Here is a 22,787-nt window from a genome sequence, read left to right on the forward strand (position 1 = left end):
CAGACATATCGTTAGGGAAACCAACAGCATGGCCAGCAATGTGCACAGCCGGTGCGCGGACGGGCTCAGACGGGCTTGCCTTTGGAGTAATCTTACACCTCGCGAGTGCCCGAGCTAAGCATTAGCAAATGAAGTGGTTAATTTTGAGCAGTTTGGAAAAGAGAGTTAGGATTAAAATGAGGTCGGCAAGGGGTTCCTAATGTAGAGCAAGCCCTCAATTTACGTTTTGGTGATAGGATTGTGCAAGATTGGGCGAGCCATCCCTAAAAACTCTCTTTTTATAACTTTTTACATGAAAAAGTTATATATATATATATGATGGAACTCGCTGACAAGTAGGCCTTATATGCATACTTCTAGTCTCTAAGAAAGCGTTCTTGCTTAGCGTGCTGCTTTGGTGAGTTTATACTCAACCTTCTGATAACTGCCTGTAGTGCATTAACCTTTTGATAATTGCCTGCAGCACTCTAGAATAATTTAAATAAACACATATAATAAAACCACGGTTATTGAGGATGGATTAAACTAATCTGGGCAACCTGATATTCCATGTAGAGAACAGGAAAAAAAACAACAGTGTTTCGGATGTATGTTGTTCTAAGAGCAATGTGGTGCCGAAGGGAAATAGAAATGTTAGCTATTTCCTCCCGTGATTTATTTAATTCAAGTAAAAACTGAAATTTAGGCACAGGTTAGGGTATGAATGAGGGGCAGTGTTGTACATTTATGCAAACTTAATTTTGGAAACAATAAAGTATATATTTCATAGGATTATGAATATTTTTTTCTGCTTAGATCTGGATTTCTTTAGCGTTACTACCCCTGATGAGGCGCTGCACTGCTTTGCGGACGGGCAGCAGTCTCATCTGTGGGAGCCCAGGTTTAGTGATTTTGTCATGCATTCGGGTTACAGCTTCTTATGATGTTCTCTGAATGTGTCATGCATTTTGCAATTGGCATCTCTTGCGAATTTAACGCGGAATTCTTATATATGGAGATTAAAAGTGTGCACGTTGAGTTACCTAGGATGCCTCACACCATGAAGGACGTTGGCACTGCATTGCTTTGCAGTTTATATTGACATTATCTTTCCAGATAGCCAACACAGATTGGATAATCTTAAATACCAAGCAAATTTACCAGGTCCCTAAATTTGAACTGGATTGGTATTATAGCTGGCTGAAAGTTTTAGCTCATTCCCAACTTTTATTCACAATCACAATCACAGCATTTGTATAGCGCGCTACTCAAGGCGCTTGGGGAGGGGGGGGGTCCACTACTGCTCGAACAGCCAGGTCTTGAGCTGCTTCCTGAAGGCGAGGTGGTCTTGGGTCAGGTGGAGGTGGGTCGGGAGGCAGTTCCACGTCTTGGCGGCGAGGTAGGAGAAGGATCTTCCTCCTGTGGTGGCTCTTCGGATGCGGGGGACGGCGGCGAGGGCGTGGTTGGTTGATCGGAGCTGGCGTGCGGGAGTGTAGAAGTTGAGACGGCTGTTGAGGTATCTTGGGCCTTGGTTGTGTAGGGCCTTGTGTGCGTGGGTGAGGAGTCGGAACGTGATTCTCTTGTTGACCGGGAGCCAGTGCAGGTTTCTCAGGTGTCCGGAGATGTGGCTGTGTCGGGGGATGTCCAGGATGAGTCTTGCTGAGGCGTTCTGGATTCGCTGGAGTCTCTTCTGGAGTCTGGCAGTGGTTCCGGCGTAGAGGGAGTTGCCGTAGTCCAGTCGGCTGGTGACGAGGGCCTGGGTGACTGTCTTCCTGGTCTCGGTGGGGATCCACCGGAAGATCTTACGTAGCATGCGCAGGATGTTGAAGCATGACGAGGAGACGGCGTTGACTTGTCTGGTCATGGAGAGGGAGGAGTCCAGGATGAAGCCCAGGTTGCGTGCGTGGTCTGTTGGTTTGGGTGCGCTGCCCAGGGCGGGGGGCCACCAGGAGTCGTCCCAGGCGAAGGGCGAAGATCCCAGGATGAGGACTTCCGTCTTGTCTGAGTTCAGTTTCAGGCGGCTGTTCTTCATCCACTCGGCTACGTCTTTCATCCCCTCGTGTAGGCTGGCTCTGGCGGTGGCGGGGTCGTTGGTGAGGGAGAGGATCAGCTGGGTGTCTTCGGCGTAGGAGATGATGTTGAGGTTGTGTTGGCGTGCGATGGCCGCAAGGGGGCTCATGTAGACATTGAAGAGGGTGGGGCTGAGCGAGGAGCCTTGAGGAACGCCGCAGATGACTTCGGTGGCTTCTGATCTGAAGGGGGGGAGGCGAACTCTCTGAGTCCTTCCGGCGAGGAAGGAGATGATCCAATCTAGTGCCTTCTCTTGTATTCCGGCGTTGCTGAGGCGCTGCTCTAGGGTGCGGTCGCAGACAGTGTCGAAAGCCGTGGAAAGGTCCAGGAGGATGAGGGCCGCTGTTTCCCCGTTGTCGAGCAGGGCTCGGATGTCATCAGTGGCAGCGATGAGGGCGGTCTCGGTGCTGTGGTTGGCCCGGAAGCCGGACTGCGAGTGGTCGAGGGATCCATTCGACTCGAGGAAGGAGGCCAGCTGCTTGTTGACGGTCTTCTCGATGACTTTGGCCGGAAAAGGGAGGAGCGAGATGGGGGCGGTAGTTTTTTAGTTCGGTGGGGTCTGCTGATGGTTTCTTCAGTAGAGCGCTGAGTTCGGCATGCTTCCAGCTCTCCGGGAAGGTTGCTGTGTCGAAGGAGGTGTTGATGATGTCCCGCAGGTGGGGTGCGATGACGGAGTCGGCCTTGTTGAAGACGTGGTGAGGGTAGGGGTCGGTTGGAGATCCGGAGTGGATGGAGTTCATCGTGCGTAGGGTTTCCTCGGTGTTGATCCGGGTCCAGGCGCGGAGGGTGGTGGTGGGGGGTGCAGGTGCTGTCGTGGGGTGCATCGGCTCTGTGCTGAAGCTGTTGTGTATGTCCGTGATCTTGTTGTGGAAGTAGGAGGCGAGGGAGTTGCAGAGGTCTTGTGATGGGGTGATGTTGTTGTTTCCGGCGCTGGGGTTGGAGAGCTCTTTGACGATGTTGAAGAGTTCCTTGCTGTTGTGGGCGTTGTTGTCCAGTCGTTCCTTGAATGCGGTTTTCTTGGTGGTGTGGATCAGTTGGTGGTGTTTTCGAGTGGCGAGCTTGAGGGTGGTCATGTTGTCTGGTGTTGGGTCTCTGCGCCAGGCTCTCTCGAGTGCTCTGCAGTTTCTCTTGGAGCTCTTGAGTTCGTCGGTGAACCAATGTTGCCTTCTTACTGCCAAAGTTTGCGGGTGTCTTTTTCTTTACCCTACACAAGGGAGGGAAGATCTTGCAGTAGCACCCATTTTTAAAAAAGTATTTACACATTTCTATCCTGTGTGCGTGGTCAAGAACCAATGGAGCGCAACATGTTGAACACAAGGTAATATGAAGCAATAACAGCATTAAACAGGAATTAAAGCCTGCATGGATCGTTTTTTTGGCACACATATTTGGTGATTATCTGTGCAGGAAAGCTGTTTGCAAAGCAACTATAAATTAGAGGCATTTTTGGTCATAAATTTAACTTGAATGTTAAAAATCAGCTACAGTGGTTCATAAATTTAGGATGAGGGTGGGATTTTGGGAATTTCTGCATGGGGGCACCATTCAGAAGTAAATGAACACTCACAAACCTGCAGGTTGAGGTTATTTACATAGCTTTTGCACAGTGGCGGAGCTTGATCTTCTGCTGCCCGTGGCTGTCACTGCGCCTGCCGCCTCGCGATGACCGCAGGTAACAGCTGGATGGGGGCAGCGGGGGGTGCTAACGATCCCTGCATTTGCCGCTCCATGACAGTCGCAGGTAAGTGCGGGGGCATTGCTGCTGATACCTGAGTTTGCATTTGCAACCCTGCGATGGCCGCATGGGTAAACGTGGGTTCTGTCACCCCCCAAACTCGAGCCCCGCCCCCCTTGCTACGCTACTGTTTTTGCAGGCACTAACACAGCCTAGAAAAAGAACCCCACACCTACATATTTTCGTTATGGGGAACAAAATACATTTAAACCTACTAATGCATCTTTGTGTATTACTTATGAATGCAGGATTACCCACCTGTTGGAAGTTCTGCATGAAACAAATGAACTGGAGTACTTCAGGAAACCTGAGACAGTTGCAGATTTGCTAGAGTACTAATGACATTTTTGGGGAGTTCCCTAAAACATTACAAATCTGTTTCCACAACTAGAGACCCAGAGAGGGAGATAGTCTTCTCTCCCATTCGGTTCTGCCTGTCTTGTACCTCTTGGCTTTCGTTGCCATCTATTTAAAGAGCCTAATCGAGTACTTTTCCTTCCAGCCACTGAGCCTAAGTTTCAGCCTAGCTTTTTTTCCTTGAGTGCTATCACCCATCCCTTTTGCTAGTTGCCCCATCTGTTCCGTTTCTCATGTTATTCATTACATATCACTATGGGCATGAGTGAGTCCTAAAGGGAGTAACTGAGTCCTAGGGCACTTTGAAGCAGTAGAGATTTTCCAGACAACAAACGGATGCAACAGGGTGTTTTGAACCCTCTGCTTTCCCCACTCTGGTACCTTCCATGCACCAAGAGATCTTTCATGGATTTAGCTATTATGCGGTTTGTCTGTTCAGCTCTCCATTCCTTGCTTGTTCATCCGCCTTTTCCCATTGGTTACGCTTAAAACAGTCGTCTCCTGAATGTCTTTTTCCGTCTTGGACTTCAATTCAGTCTGTATATTGACTCCCACTGCCAACAGTTCTACTACCTGGTATCTACTCTCGATCGATTAGAAGTCAAACCCACTCCAGCCTCAGTCCGGCTCTTCTTTCGGTCTAGTCGGTCAGGGATCTTTTTGCACGGTCCCTTATCCACATTGTCGGTGTATACTGAACTTAGTCTGGCATAATCCATAGATTCTCGTCACATGGTAGCCGTTGCTGCCCCAGTTTTGAGATGTATCAAGATTGAGAGGTGAGGGGGTGCTGACTTGTTAAACTTTGTTCCTCATGAGATCAGAAAATGTTCCAAAAATGATGTGAAATTTAGAGATATCCACTTCATGGTATCCCGAGTGAAAACTGAACATGCGGGCCTACCTTGCATTGAAAGGTCATGTGAGGTAGCAGAAAGGTAGTGATTAAAGGAGAACATGTCTCTTTCAAGCATTTTCTGTGGAAACCAGACTCCTGTACAAAAAATTATGCAAACGTTCCTGAAATTTCGTGCAGGTTTAAGTTTCACTTTGCTTGATTGAGACATCCTCTTCTCCGCTCACACTCAATAGTGTTCAGTTTCTCTGCCATTGTCAGGACGCTTTTCCGGAAGCAGGCGTGAGCTGTATAAATGTAATTTGATTGACTGATTGATTGATCCTTTCTGAACAAGGCATAACCAGGTATGGCCATGTCCCCGGTATTGGTCTTATTGCGCAAAGTGCAAGAAAAAATATATCGGGGTCATGAATTACCATCAATGCCAGTGGTCCTGTGATTTTAATAAAGTTTGAAAGTGGATTACATCCCTAAGTATGTACCATAACACATATCCATTTAATATTTCTGTAATTGACTGGAAAACAGGGTGGACGTTCTTCTATAGCTAATAGTTTATATCCTGTTGTTTGCATTAAGATCTGATAGCCGTAGCCAGTATGATAATTGTGTCAAATGGTGGTCATTCATACATAATAACTGTCTGTTTATATTTCTTGCTTAGTAATGTAAATGATTGCTGGCTTACCATAGCAAATTAAAATAAATACTATTAAAAAACACATCTCCATTTACTTCTTGCTTACATCTCTTTTTTCGACCTGAAAGGGTAAAGATAGATATGAACCACTACTCTTTGTCTGCATGTCCTTTCTTGAAGCTCACCATCTCAGGAGTTGAGGCAAGAAGCAGAAATCGCAATGCCTGTTATAGTAATTGTTTCTCAAATCACTCTTATAACCTGTAGAAATTTGGTTATAGTTTTTCAGAGTTTTGTGATACAGTGATTTTTTTTGCTTGACATAATCAAGGTAAACATGGCTACTCTACATCAGATTTATACTTCATTGTCATCTAATAGAGATCTTTGATTAATGGCATTTGAAGAGTTCTTACCTGTTCCCATTCTGCCGGGTACCAGTCTGGAGGGCAGTCGAATCGATTGCATGCTTGCACTAATATGGGTTTCGGTTTCGGGCAGAGCTCATCCGCTAAAACCACAGTCTCATTTGTCTCAAGCGAAAGCAGGTGAAAGCAGAAGACATCCCTTGTTTGTAGGCCGACTCCACAGGTTAAACTGCAAGTGCTCCACTTACCAATTTCCCACCTGTGGATGAAACAGAGTATGTGATATAATGCTATATAAAATAAAATACGAGCATTTCTACTTTTGGAAGAAACCCACCTGGGAGGCTGATGGCGGAGCATGGCCAAAAATATTATAATGGCCACCTCACCTTATCATTGGGGCAGATTATCGAAGGGCAAAACATAAAAAAATATACTGACGGATATGTCTAGATTTTTTTCACCTAACTTCACATATGCACCTACACAATACATATATCTTAAAGGTACGAAGAAGTGGAGTTAAGAATAGTAAATCTAAACTTCCCTATATGCAACTAACTTTTGATATTTTGTCCTTTGATATTCTGTCCTCAATATTTTGTACCACAACGTTGTTGCATCAATATTCAGTAGTACTATTCCTTTAGCAGCATGGGCAGGGGTCAAGGTATATTTATTTTTTAGCAATTTTGGAAGTTGGAAGGAGTGAGAAACAAGGATCAACAGCAGCAGCAGCACAACTGAAGAGTAGAGAATCGCCATGTCTTTCAAAAACTGAATCCATTATCTACAAAACCCCAAAAAGGTGTAGAAGATTGATAAAGGAAAACTGATGCAGGGCTTTGTAAAAAGTATACATTGAGAAAGATTATTAAAGGTCTGATATTTATTTTAATGCAGTGGTTGATAGGAGCCACAAACAACTATCTTGTATTTGAGAAAAGGCAACATAACAGCAGAACACAAAGATGCTACAGAGAGATACACATCGCTTACTTTTACTTCAAAGAAGACATAGGGCCTTATTACAATCTTGGCGAACAGGGTTACTCTGTCACAAACATGGCGCATATCCCGTCTACCAAATTATAATTCCTTTATATGCTGTGGAATTTGCAATATGGCGGACGGGATATCCGCCATGTCTGTGACGGAATTTCCCATCCGCCAACGATCGTAATCAGGCCCATAGTGTTTGCCAGAGTTGGCAATTCACGTGGACCAATTGAATGAAACAGGTATTATTAAAAAACACATTTCTTATGCACATATTAAAGGTCTGGCTGATCTTAAAACTCACATATGCTCTAAGGTCTTAAAATGAAATGGGAATATCTTTAACACCATCACTGCTGCAGCAATTCCCCCTCTGTGCTGAGAGGCTTTGAAGCCCACTGTTCATGACGAGCTCAGCTCCTCATAAGTACAGCACCACTGTGCCTCACGACGAGCTGAGCTCGTCATGAGCATCGAAGGGGTTAATACTTTTCGAAGATGGGTGTAAAATAATGACCCCTTTTTGCAGTATTTTTAAAATTGGCAAATATCTAAATAAAATATTTTATTCTAAATATTAGGTATTTCTTAATGCAACCCTTGCATTCTTTGTAAATGGAATTCGCATACATAAAAAATATTTTTACTGTGCAGCCCCTTTTCAAGGAAAACACTACAAAAAGAAAGCACCATTTTGTGGCATGCCGCTTCTGATGTCACTGATATGCACACAGGACAGGCTGGGTGGTGCAACGCTGACCCCGGGTGAGGGAAAGGGATCACTGTGTTTAAAAATACCTTCAAAATAACATAGATTTAAAAGTACATGCTGCAGAGTTCCTTGTGGGCCCAGAAGTTTTCAGGCAGCAAAAAATGTGTCAAGAAAACTTTGGTGATTAATATTCCTGCTGGGAGAGATCGGAGTTTTGTCTAGTGGCAGTTTTGACTCATCCTAAAGTAGCACAGAGAGTTAATGTGCCTGCTGCAAAGAACATGTACTATACAGATCACATAACTGAGTGTCAGAGAATTATGAATAGCGCTATAAGAAAATGAAATGTGTGTCAACGAGGGCAGGGATGGACTGGGAACAGCAACCAGCCCTGACAGGTTCCTACTCGACTGGACTTGGGAGCAGGGGTGAGTGGGTGGGGTGTGGCGGCAAAAAGCACCGCTCCTGCTTTTCTTACAGGGGGCCGATATTGCAGCACTGCTGCAAACCGGTTTGGTATCTGGTGGTTGGAGGCTGCACGCGCGGAGGTTTATCAGCGCCCATCTCAATGCAGACAGGACACCACAAATCTGGTGTCTAAGAGTCCCAACTAACTGTATGGAGCAAGTTTTATTCCTGCATTAGGTTACCACTAGGATTGGCGGGAGTTCGTGCTCGCTCCCAAGAAGTATGGTAGGTAGGAGCCTCATTGCCCACCACCACATGTAAATAGCAATTTAACACTAGGTCCTGATGAAATGCAATGGATTTTTGACCATGAAGCATGAAACATGTCGCCCATACGAAATGAGATGAGCTAAGCTCCACTGGACCATAGAGCCAGAGAACAGCCACTCAGTTAGTTCTCAATGAGGTGGATTACCATTCGATTAAATAGTTTATGTGGACTATCCAACCTTTTTTAACGCCACTCACCTGCACCACATCTACACTGTTCTTTAGGTCCCTCACACCCATGCACCAAACGAAAGGAACAAACTACAGTGCCCCTTTATGGGTACCCGTAGGGTATTGCAGCACCGCCCCGACGAGGAGCAAGTCCATATGATGAAGCATGACATCTAGCTTGCTGGGTGTGTGAGAACTCTAGTTCCGACAAGGAGGACTCCCTTCCTCCTATCCCCTTATCTCATTATCTTACTGGGGGAACAGCATATCTCTATTTGTTTAGCATTGCTGTAAAACCGGCCCCCTGTCAGAAAAGCGCCCCGCAGCCACAAAACAGGCTCCCAACCCTCCGGCCCACTGGGGAACTTCCTGAGGGACGTCCTACGATGAGATGAGGGGGACTGTTGGAGGGTGTGATCCGTGCAGAAAGACGCCACTGGAGGGGGTCCAACAAGCTTGTCGCATAGGGCGCAACCATCACTAAAGCAGGCCCTGTATGCACCAATTACTAGGGTAGTGTGTCTCCCATACGTCCTATTTCTTTTCTGGCATGAGCATCTGGCTACTTATGGACAGTAAAGCAAACCAGTATGCTGCTTATCTGTTTTGTTAACTATATGATGGCCACATGAAGCAATATTTATGTACTTAAAATGAAGCACAGGAGAAGGTGCCAGTCATGTTGATAAGATCCATCCAATCGGGTAAAAGCAGTCAGAAGCATCGTACATTTGAAAGACATAAATAAGGGCTCTTCGTTTTTAATGTCCATACAATGACAGCTAGACATATCTTTCTTTTACTTTTTGTACTATAAATCAAATGAACGTATCCTGTTTTGGACTGGTATCCATATGGCTGCCATACTCTCAAATAATTCTTCAGGACCACACGGCAAAAATATTTGCTCTTAATTAATAACAATCTTTTTCTGCAAGGGTCTTCAAAGGAGTCACTGGAAAAAATACATCTGCTGCACATCTCATCTTAAAATGATAATGCTTGAAACAAAGAATAAATTAACAATGGAGAGAGATGGATTAAAAAAGGAAGCATGATAGCGATCAAATACCAAAACTCTAGAAAAACACAATGAAATATTAAAATCTTACAAAAGATAGTCAATGATTTCTCAGTGGCTTGTCTGATTAAAGGTGGGTCATTCTTAACGAAATGCTTGCAACTATTTCAGAAACCATACATCGCTTGTTTGTTAAAATAGGGAGGGGCTCTGGTTTTCTGTCTGGAAATGAAAAAAATAACTGATGGATACTTTTAGGCCTGACGTTTTTTTCTAGAAGGTTTTTGGCCATTGTTTTCGTAGGTAAGAAGCTTTCACAAAATGTTTAAATGTTGAAGATATGAAATGTAAAGTAGGCTATGATATTGTGGCTATGATATTGTTAAGGGACAGGGAAGCGCAACCAAGTCATATGTTTGTGGGATCAAAATCTTTGATAATTCAGTTTTTAGATTTGTAAAATGGGCATTATAGTAAGACTAGTAAAAGGAATGCAAAGAGAGGAAAAAAGAGGTGATCAATTGCAATCTGGTAAGTGAGTTCAAGGGCTAGTGAAAAATAAAGTCTACATATTACATCTTTCTTTTAGGGTGAGTCATTTCTGTGCTTGTTCAGTAACTAGAAAATGCTCAAATCCAAGTGGGACTACCCTTCTAAGCATGGGCTTCGCTCCCAAGCAAATGAGATTTCCCCCCATTTTCAATGTAACGGATGTATGAGTGCTGTTACAGCCCCCATGCATTTAGCATAAAATAAGGTTCTGTGAGAGGTCCCTTCCATAACACCAGACTGTAGTCTTTGCACTGCAAGTAGCCCAGAGTGCAGTTTACGCTGGTCTTGTAGTTTCTGTTCTGCGACTTAATGTAGGAAACATGAATTATTCGTTGCATGGTTCAAGAGGGCTGATACGCAAACCTTTATAAGGCCTTCCTTGTATAAAAATCCTGCTAAATTGGCTTAAGTCATAGGGCAGCGTTTTAATAAAAATTAGATATCGCTTATAAATATGTGCAGAATAAATGTGTAGTTTTGATGAAAAATAAATGCATTCTCTAAAACAACGGCAAAGAATCATATGACCTGAAAAAGGTAAACATATCGGGAATTAGTCAGGTTTGATGATAAACCAACAACTCTTAAATTAACAAAAGATTCCAGTTGAAGTAGTCACAAATGCATACTATATGAAGAACTACTGAATTTTGCCAGATCCATATCTAGAATAATGGAAAGTTACCAAATTTGTAACAAAAGTTTGCATTCATAGTTAATGTGTTAAATAGGCTCATATTCCCCAGGATAAACAGGGTGAAATGCATTCCATAAAAGTTCAACAGCACTTCATGGAAATGCTATTGGAGACGAGGCATCCAACTATGGCAAGAGCACACATCACCAGTAAGCTTATAACATCGCAGTTGTAATACCAATTTCCTTAAGAAAAGTGGTATCTATAGAGAAGATGGTAAGGGAACAGAAAATGTCAAGGGAACCCCGGTAGGCAAATACGGGCATTGAAACGGCTCAATATTGAGGCCTATTGTGAAGTACTGAACTTTATAGGCAAAAAACACCAATAGGTTCCACAATGACTGCAAACACCATTAAGGTAATCCATGTCAGCGCTGTAGTTCCTGTTTGCATTTCACACGATTTACTTAGTCATACATCCCCTAAGAGTGTTTGCTTTTTCAACCATGTTCTGTTTTTGTAGCTTTTTCATGCAGCATATTCATCTTGTATAGTGCTTAATGTGAAGCAAGTTATCTCCAGGTTCCTGTGTGATTTCACGATGTGAGTGAGTGTACCTGGCTATAATGGAGATCTCTACATTTGAGGATGAAGGCTGTGTGTGAGTTTCTCACATTGCCTGTCAGGGGTCATAAAGGGATTCGGGCTACATGTTCATCAAATCCTTGGCTTTACTGAGGATCCTACAGGGCAATGGTTATGTGTGCAAATGGTAAATGTGATTCTATGTGAAGTGTGTGAAGATGGTCATTATTTCGACAGGTGTCGAAGTAACGACAGTGCAAAATTAAAAGAAAATGCAGTGCTTACAGGTGAGTGGGTGGCTGCATTGTAGTGTGTGGGGGCTGTGAAGTGAAAGAGATGCAGAGAAGTAAATGCAGGAGAGGGTGCTGAAGATGAAAGAGATGTGCAAATGGAAGATTTCAGAATGAGGTAAGGAGAAAAGTGGCAAACAAAATGTCTAAAAGAGAAACTACAGAGGAAAATAGTGTGACTAGAAGCACATAAGTGTTTGAGACACACAGAAGACCACTACCCCTTCCACAGACTTTCTAATGTTGAATTCACCTATATTTTCAAAACTGAACCATTTTTTAATTATAATTATTCACAACAAAATCATTGTTGTTACTCATTTATCTGATATTCATAACAGACATTGGCAAAGCCAGTAGGTGTGATTTATTTTAGGCTCATGTCTGTTACTGTGTGATGTCTTTGATGAAAGTTCACGGAGAAGTATCAAACAACTCTTGCGGTGGTACTTCGGTTTTCCAAGGCATGTTTTAAGCCATGCCCATAATTATATAGGTCATGGCCCTTGGTGGAAAGGTGTCAGAGTTACAAGTGTTAGGCCACTCCCTTTTGGAGAACCCCTCCCACAACAGCTCTTTTTCATCTCCCTTAAAGCGCTGCAATAGGCTTTATAAATACCATGGACAGCAGCACCTGCTATCCATCTCAAAAAGTTGAAATTCACAGCCAACCTAGCAGAATTTGAAACTGTGACTTGGGAATTTCACCCAAGTCTCTGCACCATATTCACACGTAGAGCTATCGAATGTTTGTGTCTGTGCCTAAACAATCTTCCTCAAATCTTACAAGCCAGGCGTTTCTCATGATACTGATTAGTCATACACTAACAGAGTTAGACAATGAGAAGTGCGCTACAGAAATTTGTGTCTCGTGTTTGGTTGTGACTGTGGTTGAAAGTTCTGTTCTAGTGGGTCCAGCAGCTGAGTGTGGAGCCATATAGGTCTCAGAAACATATACACCAGAGCTCATTAGATATTACAAATGTATACTGCTCATGTTCACTCCAAAGAGCATCTGGAGCGAATACATAAAATCAGTGTAACATTGCGAAAAGAGAGTGAAGTAGGGAACCCTCTTGAACTACGTGGTTGAGGGCACTGACGGATGCATCAATGTATGTATCTTTATGATTGTATCTAAAGTGTGCCTCCTTGTGTGTCTGTCATACTACACTAGGCATTTGAGCCTTTGACAAAAAAATGAAATAATCTTGAAATACATACTGATTCATTATTTTACCCCATTTATTGATTCTTCATAATTCTATAGAGACCTGAACATTTCTGACATTGTAGGATCAAGAACCTTTTTTTGTCTTCACGTGCATAAATTGCCTAATTCAATGGGTTCAAAGGTTTCATATACAAGAAAAAAAGGTTTCATATAATTAAGGAATTTTCACTAATCATGCAGCAGGTGTGTAGGAAAATGCTGGAGTTTGGCTCACTTCTTAGGTATGAATAAAATGCACAGGTTGTGCTCATTACCCGATGTGGGTGTAAATGTGAACATTGTTTGTATGTGGTCACATGGCTACAACTTCATTGAACCATACTTGACGAGGTTGTGCTCATACAATCCCGCCTTTTGAAGAAGCCAATTCACTATTCTTGTATAAGTACTCATAGGAAAGAATGCAGTGAGTGATCATCAGACTCTTCAAATAGACAAATGCTCTCTGGTATTGAAAGGGGGCCAAGAGGGTAGTCTTGGGGGTCCTGATAGAGGAGCTGATGCTTCTGCCAGGTCTGCTTCATCACAGTATTTGCAGATGGCACGCCCCTGGTAGACAGACAGAGAACATCACAAGACTGCTCAACAAGTTGTGTTGCAACCTGCCTTCTCCGTTGAAGTACTTGAATCCTCCCCGGTGTTTGCAGTAAGAACTCTGCAAGCCTGTACATCTCCTCCCTCAAACACAAGCCACAAGTGGACGGCACTTGCTTGGTTGAGCACCAATCATTGCTCGGGTCCACGATATTGTCAGAACAGCTCACAGCCTCCGTTTTTTTTGTCTGGTAATTCCATGATTGAAGTGTTGATTCCCTACCCCTCTCACTGGCAGTCATGATACATAGGTTGATCTGAACATGAATTTAAAAGTAACCCCCTTCTTTAACAAATAATATGATAAACAGGAGAAGATCTTTCATGCTCAGCGTGCTTCTGTGGCTTCTTTTTAATCTTTTACGTCAAATGAATGATAGACATTTCCATGTCTAGTGCATTGTCCAAGCAGATATCCTGTGGTAATATTTCGGAGTTATTGTGGCTAAGGTATTAGCCTGTCTTGTCAAATATTTGGGGAAGTTACTCTTTGAACAATTGAATACCTACACTTATGTAGGCTGCAAAACAGCCAAAGTGGCCTCTAGAATGCAAATTCTTCATCTCAAAACCTTCGGACCATTGGCATTTAAAGTCAGGTGTAGTTACACCATAAAGAGGAGACGAACAGTCCGTCAGTTGCAGCCTCGAGCACAACTATATACTAGAGAGATAGGTATGAATGTGCAGATATGTTATTGAATATGTAATGAAGGCCTGATGAAAAAAGTGCATTTTGACAAAAACTATATCTTTAAGAATTCAGGAACAATTCAGGAACAAGAGAAACACCCAAACCACCTTACATTCCATGCCACTCCTTTTCTCCCTTTTCATTGGCCGTCTTTTTAGGTCTGGCTTGACAGCATAGCTGTCACCGGACCTTATAAGATCAACAGGAAGCATCAGGCTCGACCCACATCTAGGGTATTTTGCACACAGTATTTGATTGGACTGAAGTTGTGTGCTTCCACTGAAAAGGAGTGCTTGTATTGCACTTTTTTACTTGTGGGAAAGGTCATGCCCAGTAGTGTGTTGGTTATGGTGCAATTCAAGGGTTTGGTGTTGGCTTCCTTTTTGGGGGGAATAGAAGATCTGCAATGACAATCCTTGTTGAGCCCGCTTGGGAGGAAGTATTTTGCTTTGCCAAATCTTCTCAGTCAATCATTAAAGAGAGAGGCTAAATTGGTTCATTAGGAAACGTTATGACTGATGGGCTGATCTGCTTTTTGTTAAAAGTTATGATAAAGGCAGTAGGTTTGGCTTATTTATTTTGAAAAGCATTTGTTAAAGTGAAAATGCGTTCAGCTGTGGATTGGGATCACACTGTGATACAAGTTGTAGACCAGTAATTGTTACATGAAGTTTCACAGGTTACCGTAGTAGGTGAAGAGTTTTGGTGTTGGTATACCCTGTGACAAACTCTAGGGATAGAGGATTTTCACTGTAATAATCCAAATTGAATACCTTTTGAGATGGGTTATTTTGCCTACCACAATTGGGTACACATAACTAATGTCATAACTGCATGCATGAAAGCTTATTGGTTCACTGGGAAACATTATGTAAAATCCATAGATTTGAACTGTTTATTATGAAATGTTCTGAGAACGCCAGAAGGTCTGGATTCCACATTGTAAAAAGCAAGTGTTAAATTCAATAGAATTTTAAGGGGGAATTGTTATTATACTGTGCTAGAGCATGTGGTCAGAGATTTAGATATAGAAGGCTAAGTTTTTGTGGATGACACACTCAAACAAAGTACGACTTGGACTATGAAGATCCTTCAAAGGCTCTCCTAAGAGAAATTGTATATTGTTTTGACAGGTGTCATTTTGTACGTTTGGTATTTTGCTATGGTGCTCCTCGTGTTTCCTTGTGGTAAGGCTTTGCTCAGGACAGTAGGCCCGAGTTGGCTACAGTGACAAGTCAATGATGAAGGCTACTGGAATTATGTGATGGGGAGGGCCAAATTATGCAGCAAGGGTGACTATATTATGTGACTCTTGCTGCAAGTGACCAATTTTAAGGTGTGTATTAAAGTCAAAATTATAAGAAGCCTATTTAGCACTGTGTTGTTTCATAGCAGCTTTAATGCTAGAGTGCATTATTTACAGGTGAGTGCAATTTTGCATATCTGATACAGCTACCTTCAGTGTTGTTGGGTTAATTTAAAGCTTTAAATAGAACTGAATTTTGAACGATTTAGAAAATAAAATATCTCCATATTGTGACTACAGCGCAGTTTAACTCCAGAGAATGGTTCAAATGTTTAGTCTTCATGTGTCAACCCTGTGAGGTAATATGTTGTCGGAAGCTCGTTATTTGCGCTGATCCAAAGATACTGACTGACCTAGACTAGAACCACTGGTGAGGCTAGAAAAAGGGGGTGAAATAGCTAAAAGGAGAAAACATGCCCGAGTGTTTCTTACTGTTTCTAGCAGAAGGTAATATAAAATGGCGGTGAATTTCCTGCACCTCTCCAGTGACCCTCGCACTTTGTGTTCTGCTAGCTAATGAGTAACAGAGAAAGGAACAGGTTACAGGAAACAAGGGGCAAAGCAAAAAAAAACTGTGAGGAGCCTTGCTTTTGTAGCAAGCACATACACTGTCATCTCGATCTTTGCTGTATATCTTGTTTGCTCACTTAGATACCAGAACATTTATTTTCTGAGGTTTGCTTGCTCAAAGCTGGAGGAATTTAGTTTATTTCTACTCATCTGGCTTTGATTTCCCTTTCTTTCGTCTGATAATTTTAGCACACAGACGAACTGGTGTGGGCTGACTTTGTTGTTGAAGACATCTACTTTGTAATAATGAAGTTCCAAGCGTAGAGGTGATGAAGTAGACATAGCCGAATAGTGTCTTTTTAAGTTATTTATTAAGTCCATGACATCAGTGGTAGCAGCCCCACCAGGAGCAGCCTCCCTGCTGCTCAGCCCATCTTCAACTGTCAACACTCATACCAGGCACCCAAGCATTCCATTCCACTCATGGCCATCATACCAACCCACCACACAGAACACTGACACTGGCTGAGCAGCTAGGAACCAGGTAACAGGGAACATTATAAACACAACAGGAAGATACCACATATCTTCTTCCCTTAAAATTAAAAATTAATTAAACCATACAAAAGTGAAAACAACTATACTCAAGAATGTACAATTAAAGGCAATAGTCCAGAACGCAGGATTGAAACAAAATATCACACATCCTCCTCCTTTAATAAAAAAAATGTAAAAGTGAAGAGAAACACATGGGGGGAAAGACATCCGGAAATCTATTACTACGGGTGGACTGCACCTATAAATAGTTTCCTTGAATACGGAACAAAACCACTGAAACTGTGAAGGAGGGACTACAACCCAACTCACCACCCCTCAAGTAATGGACCATAAATGAAAAAATGGGACTGTGACTCATAATGTGAACAAAGCTAAGTGGGACTGACACCCATAAAGTCAGTGAATAATACGTGCAGCACTGGGTGACTTACACACATGTAACAACTTAGAGAATAGGTGTAGCACAAGGTGACTTAAACACCATATAACCCTCGTGCAGCACAAGGTGACTTATGCACTAAGACAAGGCAAACAGTAGAAATGGGACTAACACCCATTTAGTCACATGAAACTGAGACCCATATGACAAACAGCGTAAATGGGACTAACACCCATTTAGTCACCCCTCTTATCAGGGTAAAACTGTGTTAGGGAGAAGACCCCACAAAGCCACCCCTCTTGTAAGGGAAATGACTAACTGCATTGAATGGGACTATACTCCATCAACTGTGAAAAAGGGACTGAAAACCCTTTAAGCCACCCCTCCTGTAATAAGGGTAATGTGGCTTACAGCGTGGAAGTGGGACTAAAACCCATTCCCATTCTTTAAGAAAGAGATACAGAGTAGACAAAAAAACAGACCCAAACCACCTAAAACAATGCCTCAAAAAAGTGTGGTAAAACCAACCACAATAATGAGTGAACACCACCAATGATCCAAAAAAACACCCTCCTGTAAGGACTAACGATTTGGACATACAACGTGCGAAGGATGGGCAGACAACACCCCACAACAATCCCATGCAGGACAAGTTACAATCTAAATAAGAACATAAGCTCTGAACAAGAATAAATCCTAACTGACAATAATATGAACATAAGGCGGAAAACATGTGACCACATCCCAAAAAGGAAGAGTAGCCATGTAGTGCAGCAAGTGTACTACTAGGTTTGGTGAAGAACTAGCTCACAAATACTAGACGCTAAGCATGAAACATTTGTCACTGCAGTGCCCCCCTTCAACTTGGAAAGTTACCATAATACATTAAGGAGTGCGTTAAAAAGACAACAGTTACACCTGGTAGGCAGATCAACAGGAAGGATGACCCATACAGAGATGAGCATATCTCCACATAGCTGTGTAACTTGTTACGTATGCCCCGCAAGTGATGTGCGTGTCACCGTTCTGGGAGAGACACGTCAGACTTGAATCATAGGGAGAACTGCTAGAGTCACCTGACTTGCAGCAACCCAACATGCTGGTTGCCGAAGTCTTCAATCAAAAAGAATGGTTCGTGGTGAAATATCAACATGTTGAAGAGACAGCTGCCGTACCCCATGAAAGTGAACAGTCACCATAGGTGTCCCGTGCCGTTTGCATGCCGAATCGCACCTCAGCTTGACCAACTACCCCACGAACAGCGAGGATCATCAGCTGAACATGGAACATAAAACCCAAATACATTTGTGAGGTAGAGACCTGCACCCTGCCCCAGTGTCAGAACTTGTGTGGAGCCTTGAAACTAAAGATGGCGGCACGCAGGGGTGACGTGCACAAGGTGGTTCACAGCGCGCTCATGCTGCAAAGTGCCAACAGCAGCATGCCAAACGGCATAGCAACGAAAACCTTGAAGAAATCTTTCTGAGCGACTGACTAATGCAGTTAGGTGTGCGTGCACTACACGCGATTCGTGACTCCGTTTTTAAACCACACCACAGCAGTTTAACTCCCATTACTCCAAATTGGAAGGCCTCAAATGACAAAAAACAAATGAAAAGACCAAAAATTGCCTCACCGCACTTGACTTGCTCCAGCAGTCGGTATAAAGGCTGACTTCACACAAGTATCTCACCAATTCATAAGCCAGGTCAAACACTTTTCAATCAAAGTGCATACTGATGCTAGGCTCCTGTGGTGTTGAGTCCATAACACAGAGCAGGGACCAAGCACCCATCTTGAAAGTCTAAGCACCGACTTTTTAAAGCAGGAGGTGAATCCACATAAATTTGTAATAATTTCATGGCTCGCATTTAGACCGTTCAATAACACAAGAGTCAAGAAAAATGCTCATCTCAAAACACTGCAGACAATACTTTTTAGGCCAATCTGTGTAAATACAGCTTGCTGTACAGGAGGTTGTCTTTAAAACACTCAGGGATGTCGTTAAAAGAAGAACACCCAGGCTAAGGCTGTCCGGTAAAAAGGACACTTGTGGGGCTGCAGGGCATTCTTTAAAGCTGAGATCGCTTGTCTGTAAACTTATGTCCTTGCAAGGTTTCTCTTGTTTCTTTTAGTTTCCCACTTTGATATGTATCTTCAGTTGCACAAATCTATTTTCTGTGTCAACTTTCTCTTTAGTAGAGCTAGTTGTAACGCATGAGTAAGTCTCCAGATTGTTGCCAAAATGTAATAATGAAGTTGCAAGCGTAGAGGTGATGAAGTTGACATAGCGGAGTAGTGTATTTGTAAGTTATTCATTAAGACTATGACATCAGTGGTAGCAGCCCCACTAGGAACAGCCTTCCTGCTGCTCAGCCCATCTTTATTTGTCAACACTCATACCAAGCACCCAAGCATTCCACTCATGGCCATCACACCAACATTCCACACAGAACACTCACACTGGCTGAGTAGCTAGGAACAAGGTAATAGGGAACATTATAAACACAACAGGAAGATACCACATAACTGATAACAAAATCCAGCCATTATCTTGTTCATTCATAACACCTACAAGACCATCCAATGTGGAATATACCTAGCTGTGTTTGCAGCTATGTTTGGGTGTCTGTATACTGTAAATGCAGTTGAACACAGTATATTATGTTATGTATCACTAATTTTGAGTGTGGGGGGGAGCAATGAAAAAAAGAAGGGGGGTCATGAAGGCCAATCACTCCCTCAACTATGGAAATGAAGAGCAGACTATTCTCTGCGGATATGCACATCTGGTTTATGCCGCACTATTTTGTAATAAACATACTGAACAGGCTCTTGTCTCGATTTCGAGATTGCTCTTAGTAGAAAGAGAAGATTCTGCAACTTACAAAATGCCTCGATATGGCTTGCACCTGTTTTATGTAGTGGGTACTTTTACATTTCAGTCACGCACACCTTCCTGCTAGACCAAGGTGCTTCATGTACACCATATTTTAGTCAATAGCTGGAATATAGCATTCCTCTCAACTGGGTGCAAGATTCCTGCCCAGTTTAGCAAAAATACTTTCTTATAATAGCAATTTCCTGTTCACTGCTAAAGGGACGCTCAGGACCAATAGCTAAATAAATAGTATACTCAGAACATAAATGTTTAATTGTATCTTTTTCAGATGTTAATAGGTTGTAGTGGGGGCATTGGAAGAACTATCTAAACTTGCCTCATATACCAAACTTTTACAATGTGTACTGTATACATGCTTTTTAAATACGCGATGGTGCTACAACTTAGTGTAACCAAACACTGCTAGCACCAATGAGCACAACACATTCTATAAGCCATTGCATGATGAACTGACTGGCTTCTACCTTCTTCAGAATAAACAACAACAACAACAACAACAACAACAACATTCAGTACAAACAACAACATTCAGTACTGTATTCTGCAGAAGAACAACCAACAGCTGTATTTAAAGGTAGATGTACCTCTCTACGCACCCAGTACGGGTAACCGCACAATCCCATCGCCCCTCTTAAACAAGTCAACCTGCCAAACCTGTATATTCAAACTTACTACTCTTTCTTTTACAACTACCTGGTGCCTTATTGACCTTCTTTGTGCTGAAGAAACAAATACTGCAATAAACATCATGGCTGTTTTGATGGTGGAAACTAGAATCTATTTCCAGAATCATGGCTACTGGCGGAGGTGCACAAGTGCCCGTTTCCAATTGGACAAAAGATATCTTGACTTATGGATTCTGGTGCCCTTTTGTTGCTAGGGTTGCACACCATGCAAAAAGTCTCCATTGGTGGAGATCCTCTGCTCGTGGGTGTTAACCATGAGAATGAGCTCATCTCCTGGAATGTCCAGGCTGTCAAGACCACATCTGGATTATGCAACCAAATACGGACGGGCTGGGGAAGGACAAACATTTCACTAGTTGTAACATGTGAGTGTTTCTTGAGCCGCAAAGGGTCTTTTTTTAGACACCTGAGGTGGTTTGTGGCCCCTGTAGATTTTTCAGAGGTTGGGGCTGGAGCCGCTCCCACTGTTGGCAAGGGGCGCCACTATCCTCGCTGGGTGGTGGTGTGAACACACTGTGCTCTAAAAAAATGTGGAAACACCTCCACCGTCCATATTGACACCTTCTTCCAACTTACAGGCATTCACTTCTATAAATCCTCTTGTGTTGTGGCAGACCACTTCTGCCGGAGAAAATACCCTACAGTTCAATCAGGACACTAGTTCCTGTCACGGGGCCCCACTGGTTTGTTGTGGATTGTTGGCTCCACTCCATATTGCATTAGTCCATTCCAATGTCCCTGTAAGCAATAAGAGCAATAGAGCTGCCCAGTGATCTTATTAACCAGATCATTAACCAGAATGCAGCTAGCCCAGGGGCTTCTTAAAGGGCTTCGCGTTGGTTCCTTTCCAGGAAATTAGAGAGATCTGCATTTTTTTTAATGTAATATCAACACATTTGGCAACATCTTCATTGTGACTATTACATGGTCCTTGAGCCTTTTCCAACTATTTCTGCCTTACTTCTCCCCACGTATTTTGTATTGCTTGCTTTGTGCTGTTATGTTGATTTATAGATAAGATGTACTCTTTCTAATGCAAACCGGAAATTACCAGAGGTAAACCCTAGCATTTGCAGCTCAGATTTCAGAAACATCCTTCAACTGGTTTTCAATGCAGCTCCATCTGAACCATTGACATTACCTTTGTATACAATTTTAAATCTGACACTCTGCGATTGCTTATTTTCAGACCAAATGCATATGCTCACATGAAAGGCTACCATTTCCTCAAAAATGTCTTGACTTTTAATAAAATTTCCCTTATAGTCCCACTTTGCCCATCTCTATTGGCATCTTCTGGGTTTCTTGTTGATAGCTTTTTTATAGGGATGAAACAGTTAATGCACGATTTCAAAGGTTTCAAAAACGTAAATCTTTTGGAAAGGATACCTCCTGCTGTGCAATTACATCAGAGCTCTTGCCTGGAAGTTTACATTTGGGATAAGGTTGAGTGACATCACTCAGGGATTCATGCTTCTCTGCTGACTCATGGCTAGAGTGCTGTTTCACTTTTATTCAACACAGATATATTTTGGAGGAAGGCTACTGCACATCTATCCACTGCTCAATCCTCCAAGTAGGTTATGTCATGCCTATGACAGGGGTGCGGCACATTGTTTCTGAGTGATCGCTGAGGCAGTCATGAAAATGACTCCACCAACGCTGACGTGAAGGACATTCGCGCACCTATGGGAAAGAGCGGCTAATGGAAAGAAGCTGTTACTTGCCCATGGGCATTCTGCGTAACTTACGCAACCCAACGGGCAAAAAGTGGAAGATCAGGAAAACTGAAATTTTCAGTGGAAAATGGACCTTGTCGTGCCAGACAAGAGGCAGAAATCAGAAAGTGTATTTGCAGAAGGTATGCTTAGTTTAGGTAGCATTAAAAAGAAAAAAGGCAGAATATCCAGCTCATGAGATAACAGCAATGCTAACACAACTTTCAATGATAGGCCATAAGTAGAGTCAGCCCACGCCCGCCCAAGGCGCTCTGCAGATGCACTGCTTGATGAAAATGGCACCCATCCTCAGAATATGCTAGCTCAACAAGCCGACTCCTGCTAAATACACTACTGAATTAGGAGCCCAATTGTCAGAGCTATTTGTTTGTGAAATTTCAGTTTGCACATGCAAATATCTTTATCTAGTGGTGAAAAGTACTATTCACTAAATATTGTTTGAAACTTCTGAGATTTCTGCTTTCGTAGCT

The 22,787-nt window shown here is 42.8% G+C and overlaps 1 protein-coding gene across 1 annotated transcript in view; it reads right to left on the reverse strand.

The window, feature by feature from the left end:
- Nucleotides 1-22,787, reverse strand: part of ADAMTSL1 (ADAMTS like 1) — a 796,153-nt gene that overhangs the window by 195,794 nt on the left and 577,572 nt on the right. Inside the window, exon 16 of the mRNA XM_086961466.1 lies at nt 6,057-6,267. Within this exon, the coding sequence (XP_086817592.1) occupies nt 6,057-6,267 (211 nt within the window). The remainder of the gene's footprint in view (nt 1-6,056; nt 6,268-22,787) is intronic.

This window comes from Lissotriton vulgaris, chromosome 3_1 (genome assembly GCF_964263255.1).
Source record: "Lissotriton vulgaris chromosome 3_1, aLisVul1.2, whole genome shotgun sequence".
Classification (NCBI taxonomy): domain Eukaryota; kingdom Metazoa; phylum Chordata; class Amphibia; order Caudata; family Salamandridae; genus Lissotriton; species Lissotriton vulgaris.